Source organism: Lactuca virosa, chromosome 1, assembly GCF_052849685.1.
Source record: "Lactuca virosa cultivar CGN04683 chromosome 1, Lactuca_virosa_CGN04683_v6, whole genome shotgun sequence".
Classification (NCBI taxonomy): domain Eukaryota; kingdom Viridiplantae; phylum Streptophyta; class Magnoliopsida; order Asterales; family Asteraceae; genus Lactuca; species Lactuca virosa.
In genome coordinates, this window is record NC_136426.1 from 223,642,385 (window position 1) to 223,652,213 (window position 9,829).

The following is a 9,829-nucleotide window of genomic DNA, read 5'->3' on the forward strand; positions in this document are numbered from 1 at the left end:
AGATATGCCAGACAGGGTAGGTCGAACACCCCGGTATGTCTAACAGGGGTAGGTTGGGCACCCCGTTATGCCTAACAGGGGTAGATTGAGCACCTCGGTATGCTCAGCAGGGTAGGTCAAGTACCCAGATATGCCTGACAGGGGTAGGTCGGGCACCTCGGTATGCCTGACAGTATGTTATTTGTATGGTATGTGGTATGATGGGGGAACTCATTAAGCTTCGTGCTTACGGTTTTCAGTTTTGGTTTCAGGTACTTCATTTTTAAAGGAAAGGAGTCGGCGATCGCAGCGCATCACACTATGTTTTCCACACATGAGATCTTTGGGATTACACTCTGATATTGTTTTATGATAACATGTTTTGATTATTGACACTTTGGTTTTGACATGGGATGTTATTATGGATGTTTTCTTATACTATTGGTTTTATAATAACTTAATTAAAAATGAAATTTTTGGTCTTGAGTTTTGGGATGTTACAGGGCAGTTGTTTGAACGTCCATCAAGGCCAACCATCATACTTGAAGCGGTGGCCTCACGGGATTTGTCGATATGGCATGCATTCTTTGGTTCTGTTGGTTCCCATAATGACATTAATGTTCTTAACATGTCTCCGTTACTCGACGACATGTATAACGGAACTGTACCAGATTCTTCCTTTCAAGTGTCTGGAATGTCGTATAGGAACGGGTATTATCTTGTGGACGGGATCTATCCGGAGCATGCTTGTTTCATGAAGTCATTGTCTTGTCCAAATGATCACAAAATGTTGAAGTTTAAGTGAGCTCAAGAGAAAGCAAGAAAGGATGTTCAACGAACGTTTGGTGCTCTAAAAAAACATTGACATATTCTTAAATATCTTTCACCTCATTTGGAGGAGAAGAAAATAAGTGAGGTGATGTATGCTTGTATCATATTACATAATATGATTCTCGAAGATGAAGGAAATGCAATATGTGAGTATAACGAAAACGAGATCGTTCCACCGACACAAGCTTTTGAGGTTGGAAGCGAGTACAAGGCGAGGAGGTCAATAATTCATGATATTGAGACGCATCATGTTCTTCATAGGGACTTGACAGAACATATTTGGACCGTCAACCACTTCAATCTTAACGTGAAACGGATCGATGATTTGGACGGTCAATTTCCAATGAAGATGTCGTTTAGGTCTATCTAGGTTTGGTAATTTTAATTTCCATGTTTTAATTTTTAAATTTCTAATTTTTTTTATTTTTTTGTGTATTTGTTGTAATTTTCATTGAAGTTTAATGAAATTTTAGTTTTAAATTAATTTGGTTAAATTGATTATTCTTTAAATAAATTAATTTTAAAAAAATAACATGACAAATGTTGCAACCCATGCCATGTAAATGGCAAGTTTCTGATGGAGTATGGCAAATTTGATATGGCACTGACGTGGACTAAGATACCATAGAAACTAAAAACAGAAACAAAGGAAAAATACACCTAGTTACTCTTAAAATATAAACAGAAAACTATTTAACCGAAGTTGATCTTTTTTAAAACAAAAAAATTGTTACCAAAATATACAGATAGAAATAATTTCATGAAAATACAACGAATTGCAATTGTTCAGGGGAACATTCCTTGAAGAAATTCATCGAAGTTATCCTCGTCATCAGCTTTACCATCACCCGCCGACGTTAATAACAACTTTTTCCCTACAACAGGGGCAAAATAGTCATTTCACAAACACTTCAAACAGATCAAAAACCAACAGTGTCAAACATGTACCAAAACAAAAAGAACCACCACTCATAGAAAAAGATTCACTTTGAAGTATAACAAAAAAAAATTGCATAAACACAAAAGACCATTTTTTTTCAATTTACTCTTATTATATAATAATAATTATAAATCAGTAGTTAAATCGATAAAATAATAAAGTAACTTAATAACTAACCATGGGCCCTCTCATAAGCCTTGCTTGTATCATCATCATTTTCATCCCTTTCTCTGAAAATTTCATAGCAAATTAAATGTGAATTAAACGTATGTGGTAAAAATAAAATTGTTAGAAAAAGAAATTGCAAAAGGTAATAGGACAAATTCAAGAGGTGTAAAATATAAAATACCTTTTCTTTTTGTGCTCTTCTTTTCCTCTTCTTTTTGATTCTTCCTTTTCCTTTTCTTTCATTTTTTTATAAACAAGTTTCTTTGCACATCTACATTGCAAATAAGAACACTCAAAACGACGTAGTTTTATTCACTAGCCAATTGTGATTTTTAGTATTCAAACCTCTCACAAGTTACTAATTTCACGAGCGCTTGTTTATTTTCTCCAGCTTCAAAATAAGCAAAATTCACCTGAAAAGAAAAATGAAAAATAACTTATTATTTGCCACAAACAAATATCATAAAATAAAAATAACTTATATGAAAGACTTACCTCATAGCTTGTTAAACCTTCTTCTTCATTGCAATGTTTGTTACCACATACAAACTGCCCTAACAATTAAGACCCAACAAGTAACAAAAATTATATAACTAAATTTGATTCATTTCAATAATTATGGGTTTCCAAAATGAGAAGATACCATATAATGCGTTTTATGTAGTTTTTTCATTTGGATTATGAGAAAAAAATTTAGTTATTTATCTGACTGAATGAATCCTCACTTTTACTTCTTGATTTGCAGTTGTTTAAATGGAAATTCGATTCATTTAATAATGGGTGTCTTGAAATATTAGAATCGTTGATTAGGGTTTGGTTTGACATGTAGAATTGGGGAAGACATTTTGTTTCATATGAATTGTTATTGCTTAATTACATATTTATACATAACATTATGCTTTGAATGTAAAAAAAAAAAAACTTGTATTTATACAAAAATGTGGTTTTTAAATGAAAGAAAAAAAATGTATTTATACGGTTTCAAATGTAAAAAAAAAAAAACTATTTATACGGTTTCAAATGGAAAATGGTCAATATTCAACAAAACCAGAAAAATTGATGTTCGATCTGGAACAATTAAAATGGAGTGCAAATTGAAAAAATAAAAATAAAACTTAATGTCAAATTTGAAAAAAAAAGTAAAACTCAGTGTCTTTTGAAAAAAAAAAAAAAAAAAAAAAAAAAAAAAAAAAAACTTGATTTTGACATGTCAGCTTGCCACATCAGCAGACAACCGGTTTGACCAGTCAAGTGGTCATGGTCAGAATTGTAACAAATTGGAAAAACAATGTAAATAGTGAAGGTATAAAAAGTACCTTTGCCAGATGTAACTTCTTTTTCAGTCCTCCACCTCAGTCCAATCTGAAAAAATGAAAATATTTAACACAAATCCCTCCATAAAACATATAGTAAATTACATTTTGGTCCTTGAGTATATCTATTTTTTTCAATTTTGGTCCCAAAATTTATCTTGCAATTATGGTCCTTATTTGAGGTTTTTGTAACGTGTTTAATCCTGTTCCAAGTAAAAATGATTACACTTTTGGGACCAAAAAAATGAAAAATTAGCTATACACAGGGACAAAAAAGTCATTTTACTTTAAACATAACCCAAAAATGTTACAAGAATCTCAAATAAAGACCAAAATTACAAGATTACTTTTTGGGACCAAAATTGCAAAAATCAGTTATTTTCAGGGAGTAAAAATGTAGTTTACTCTAAAACATATTATATAATAGCCCAAGAAAATCTTGTATAAATTGCATACCTTGCCTGACTTATAATGTGACATGTCAGCGATGCAATATCTTTAAGAGCATTAAGGGAAGTGGCAAATGACAGGTCAGCAGCAATCAGTTGACATGTGTCACTAAAGAGTTGAAATTAATATAGTAAACAATTGCAAAAAAATAACAAGTTGAAATGAAAAGGATACTCTTTGAAAAGCTTATCATAATAACGTTTCACCAGCCTTTGTTCCCATGAAAAGTCCATATCATCTTCTTCAGAGCGTATAAACCTTTCAAAAAAAAAAAAAAACAAATATGTGTCATATAATATCAAGAAAAAATATCACAAATTAAGTATTTTAGGAGTTTTTTTGTTCATTATTTGTTATCTATTACAAAAGTGGTCATATTTCAAATAATGTGGTCCTTTTACTACATTAATTTGAATAATTTTATTCATTAACCCTAACAAACTTAATTCTCTTCATCCTTCCAGTCTCTTCTCTTATTCACCATCTCTTCCACCGACTTTCACCACCAGTTATTCAATTCAATTCTATCCCTTTTTAATTCAGTTATGCGTGTTTCCTTCTTTTCGTCATCCTTCAAAGTAATCGTTTTTTTTTAGTTAGGAAACATATGGATTCATACTCCAATGATCAACCAAATAAAAAGGAAGGTTGGTGTTATTAGTGGTCTCAATAAGCCCTATATTCATTCAATATGACATTTTTTTAATCTGGTAATAGATGTTTGGTTGATCTGGTAATGGAAGCAATTATCTAATTTGTAAGCATAGTATTGAGATAGTTTGTAATTGATTTTGATTGGAACTTTTTTTTTTTTTTTTTTTTTATGACTGATGGCTGATGTGATTTGGACCGGAAACTGAGGCTGGTCTATATACAATAGGTCGTAAAAACAGGGGGGAATCATGGATAGCATGTCAATGGCCTTTGAGATTGGCCAATTACATGCGACTCAAAGCATCACAAAATAGTAAAATGTTGATGTTTGTGACATGGTAAATTTGACTTTCGAAAGTCAAAATAGTACATTCTTGAGTCTTAAAAAAGATACAATGACTATTTTAATCGTTAGTCACGTTCACCGTAGCCACAGGATTGACTGAGGGCAAATTGGTCATTTTATATGCTCTTTTTTTCGTATACCATGTCGAATAAACTTACAACATGAAAGGAAAGGAGCCTTTACAGGTAGGGGTACAAACTTGGAAAGATGAACTTGAGAAACACTTATCTACTATTATTTGTTTATTAATGTTATTTCACCTTTTAAATGTTTTTTATAAACATTATTTATGATGTGTGTTCAGATTTATACACAAACAGATTAAAATTCAAGCATGGGAAAGTCATCACAAACCGAAACTTAAAGCAGAAATAAGAAGAATAGAGGTGAATTTTATTGCATGTTCAAATTTATGATAATATTAATTCCTTTGGCCTTTGAATTTCATCACCGAACAACTGTTGTTACTTGCCAACCAAATGCATGACAAAATTCAGTTCCTTCATATTCCAAACCCTACAAATGCTTAACAATATTTTTTTAATGGAAATGAGTTATTTGCAGTTTATTATTTAATGATAATGGGCCAATTTTTTTGAAAAAATGTAAAATTTCCAACCCGTGGCTCTTTTTCTAGTTAAAAATAAAGGTTTTATATCAAGGTGTAAACATTAAATAATTTTAATGCCTACTTCATTTCAAAGTTTAACAAAATATATTTTATAATATCTCAATTTTGACAATATTGTTTTATAATATTTCATTATTTTAATTATGTAATAAAAAAAATCATAATAAATGTTTTGAGTGGTAGAAAAAACAAACTATTTATTATTATATTCATTTTATGGAGAAAAATACATTTACCTTAAATAATAAATGTTTCATTAACTATAGTGTTGATCTACACATTTAATATAATAAATACTTTACATATATAATAATAATAATAATAATAATAATAATAATAATAATAATAGAGGTGTTAATTAGTGGGATTGATTAATTTTTTATTAACAAAAAAATGAAAATACCACATAATGACATGTGGAATTTAAGTAATTCAAAAATCTCACATAATGACATGTGGCAAAAATCTTGAGGAAATTACAAGTGGCAAAAACATTTTCATTTATTAGGGTAGAATTTAAATTTATTAGGGTAGATTCCAAGAACCTAATAAAAATAAAAATAAAAGAAAAAGTAAATCCATAGATCTCATTAAAAAACATTATTCGTTATGTAAAAGTTTAATATTGTTTTAAATAATTTGTACTCTACAATATCTAAAATATCCATTTTAATTATTTATAACTTTTCTATTACATATTTCTTCAAATATTGTAATCACCCAAACAACAATCCATATTTCTTTGCATAGGTATCAAAAACTAGCATATTTATGTTTACATAGGTATTCTTTCCCCAAAAAATTAAAAAATTGAGGTTTATGTGCACTCTTTCTTGATTTAGGGCGCATTTTGATGTATTTATAAACTTATTAAACCTGTTTATAGAAGTTCTAGAAATATGCTTAGAACCTTCTGTTTCAAAAATAAAAGAATTGTCATAAAATATGGATAAACAGCATTCCTTTTAAGCTCAAACAAAGTTTTTACACACATCCAGTAACTTCAACTTGTTTAAAGTTTTTCCTGAACATATTTAGCAAAACTCACTCTAAAAAAATTGTTTTAGGGTCATTCTAAAATCCTTTAATTAAGAAATTCATTAAATTCACAATAGTATAAAGAAATCACCTCTCGATTTGAGTTTGTGTTTGTGTTCATTTTTAACATTTTGAGAGAAAAGAATCACCAAACAAATTACTGCTGTTAAACATAAAACAACAACCTTTTCACTAGAAAGGAAAGAAGCAGATAATCAAGAATGAAAAAACCATAATCAAAGGAAAAAGATAAAGATAAAAAAAGAAAACTTACCGATAACCTTCTCTAAGAGTGTCTTGATCAGTTTTAATTGGTAATTTTTCTTGTTTCTTCCCCTCTCCTCCATAATAGCTAACTGAAAAATAACCAAAGATCAGCAACATGTTTTTATAAAACTAAAACCACATAGAGATATTTAAGCCAAAGTATAACATTAAATCCTGAAATCCTACTGATTACATAGCATTCAGATTGAAATTATATGAATGAAAATGCACCACACTATTGATAGCTTATTGATGTCAAAATCAAAATGTATGAACGATAGTAGCCCCCTACCTTTACTTAATCGGAGGGAATTGTTCATCATCCATTTATTTTAGGACACCAGAATTTTGCAAATAAAGGGCTCACCATTTGCGTACATCCTAGGTGTCCAAATCAATCTTTCAGCCAAAACGAGAAGAAATGCTATAACTTAGGGTATATAAATGCACTAGATTTTAAATCTGCAGTTTCAAATCTGTCTAAAACCATGAAGTATAATCGTTTTCTGGCTAATTTAAAACCCTTGATTCAAAGAAAATCATACTCCAGCTATTACAATCAATAATCAAACATCGAGGTCTGATAGATTATTACTCTACGTTATACAAATTGACGCATGAGGTATTGTTTTATTCATACCCTACCATGTCATGATATAATCCCTCCCAGAAATTCATATCGCCCTTTCTTAGACTGATTCATTAAGTTATTGATGCACATATCGAAACATACAGCGCTCGATCGGCCCAGCCAAATTAAAATCAAGCCACCTAAGTTGCAGTCTTATATACGGAAAAGAACAATGGAGGGGATTCAGAAACTAACCATAATCTTTCAGAAACTTTTTGTGCCGATCGTAAGCATTGAGCCCTAATATGTGAGCTTGATATTGCCTGCAAATGCGATTCCATTAGAGTTAAATTATGCAAAAAGAGTTTGAAATGAAGACACGTAATCAATTTCATAGCAAGAGGAGAGAAGCGCACTGTTTCTTTTCTTCCTTGTCGAATATATCACACCTAATTGAGCCAAAAGAAGCCATTTTCAGGTTCTCGCAGCGAACCCTAGCTTTTAATAAGCCATCGAATTACAAAGATGGTCCATGTAATATTCCCAATCTTGCTATTAGCGCTGTTTTTTTTAAAATAAACTATAAAATTGGTCGTTATTAAGCCGATGGTTTATGAAAAATTCTAAAACTAATAAAGTGTAACTATTAAATTGTAACTTTTAAATGGGAGTATGATAGGAATTGCAACTTTATCTATTTTTTATAATTTTTCACCCTCTCACATCTTTCCTTTCATCTTCTCGTATCTACATTCCTCTTCTTTTCTCGCTCACTCTTTATGGTTTCATAATAATTTGCCTCCATCGTATACATACTACCATCAAGATCTGTTCAGCATCATCATCTCACACCGCAGCCACCATCATCATACCCATCATTGGTGATATCAGAAGAGGCATCGATAAGACCAGATGAGGTGCCTCCTTATGTTGCATTTCTCTCAATTTTTAGGGCTACGAATATACACAGATAGGCAAGGGCAAAAACGAAAAGAAACACTTCTGTTCTTCGTGTTTTTCGTTCTTCTTTTTTAGACCAAGACCTGCAAGTCAATTATTGGCAAAACAAGTACACTTTAAGAACCATCAGGTAATCAACCTTATTGGCTATTTGCTAATCTGATTTCTAATTTTGAATACGAGAGCCTTTCGTTCCCTACTTTTTACTTATCGGATTTCTGATTATGAAGTTTTCAAGTTTTGATTTCTGAAATGTGAAAACTGAAGTTTGATTTCTCATTCTAAAAACCAATTTGAATATTGTTATTTTTTTTTTTTTGCTAATTTGATTATGAATGAAAGGTAATTTTAGCCCCGTTTACTCATTTTTGAACTTTACTTTTTGCTCTTTTGTATTTGAACTGTTTTTTTAATTGTAGCTTTATGTAAGTTCTTTTTTAAGGTTCTTGTGCAATCTGAATACGACATTTGTGTTTTTTTTTCTTTTTTTGTGAGAATGAGAGTAAAAACTGATTTTTTTTCTTGATTAAGTTATAATCATTACTAACTAAAAGAAGCAATATTTTTTGAGTTTGATCATTAAGAAGGTTTACTTCTTGAGTCTATAAGAGATTTTAGGAATGTGCTTTATTCATTTGTGCATATTTGTTTTTTTTATTTTTATTTTTAATATAGATTTAGTTCTTGTGGATGATTACAACCGTTCTTTATTCATTTCATATTAAATGTGTATTTGGTTAATGACTTAAGCACTTTGTGGACAAATAAAACAAAAAAAAAAATCTTTGATTTCTTGTAGATCAACCGAGTTAATACGAATGGCCTAAAGGATTATAATGATGAAGGATGAATGCACATAGACAACAACTTGGAAGGAGCGGAAATTTATTTATATTAAGACATTGTAATTTTTTATTTGTGATTATAATTGTATTCATATATGCAATGTGTCCTTATTAGATAACTTCTCAGTGATGTTCGAAGACCTACCCTCCTCCATATTGGACTTGGAAATAGGACCTTATGGTGGAGTACCATTAGTTGTCTCAGGAAGTGAATTGGAGATTGGTTCAACATAATTGATGTTTGTATCCACATTAGATGCGTGTACAGTAACATTCGGATTGCTTGTCTCCTCGGTATTCGATTCAACAGTAGCATCCTTTCGTGGTGAATCATGGAATCTGAGATTATTAGTTCCAAGAATTTCGTCTTATGTCTCTTCGCTATCATGATATGCTTCCAAATTATTTGGTATTTACATAGCTATGGTAGAAGGCTCTTTGATTGTATGAATTCTTAACTTATTAAAGCGTTTCAACAACCCAACAACTTTGTGTTTCCTGTTCTTTTGTGTCTTTTCATCAGTAACTTCTTTTATAAAAACTCCTGAAGACTTAGACTCCAACTTCAACTTCTTTAATTTCGTAATAATTGTCTCAGGAACCATCTTCTCTAACACCTTCTCATAATCACCCTGAGCTGTCTTCTTAGAAACATCTTTTACAACCTTCTTAGAACAACATTTGACAGACTTCTTGTAACATCCCAAAATTTCGAGTCCAAAAATTTCATTTTTAATTAACTGATTATAAAAGCATTCATAAGAGAACCACATAAAATATATCATTCCGTAAATCAATATATCATGTCTGAAAACCCAAGTCATAAAATAGCATCA

The 9,829-nt window shown here is 30.6% G+C and overlaps 1 protein-coding gene across 1 annotated transcript; it reads right to left on the reverse strand.

Moving 5' to 3' along the window:
• Positions 1-1,502: 1,502 nt before the first annotated feature.
• Positions 1,503-7,727, reverse strand: LOC145164957 (folate-sensitive fragile site protein). The gene is made up of 11 exons (XM_079083601.1): positions 7,605-7,727; positions 7,444-7,511; positions 6,625-6,706; positions 3,856-3,939; positions 3,688-3,727; positions 3,235-3,280; positions 2,414-2,472; positions 2,264-2,331; positions 2,100-2,189; positions 1,928-1,980; positions 1,503-1,685 (listed from the first exon to the last, which is right to left on the reverse strand). The coding sequence occupies exons 1-11, from the start codon at positions 7,658-7,660 to the stop codon at positions 1,597-1,599; spliced, it is 735 nt and encodes a 244-aa protein (XP_078939727.1). The 5' UTR covers positions 7,661-7,727; the 3' UTR covers positions 1,503-1,596.
• Positions 7,728-9,829: the final 2,102 nt, after the last annotated feature.

Bases quoted from the DNA above. Each gene is read 5' to 3' on its own strand.
- LOC145164957 (XM_079083601.1), bottom strand. From the start codon at position 7,660: ATGGCTTCTTTTGGCTCAATTAGGTGTGATATATTCGACAAGGAAGAA. The intron at 3,940-6,624 runs GTAAGTTTTCTT...TTTTTTTGAAAG, and splicing joins ACTCTTAGAGAAGGTTATCG to GTTTATACGCTCTGAAGAAG. The intron at 1,686-1,927 runs GTTAGTTATTAA...CCCCTGTTGTAG, and splicing joins GGCTTATGAGAGGGCCCATG to GGAAAAAGTTGTTATTAACG.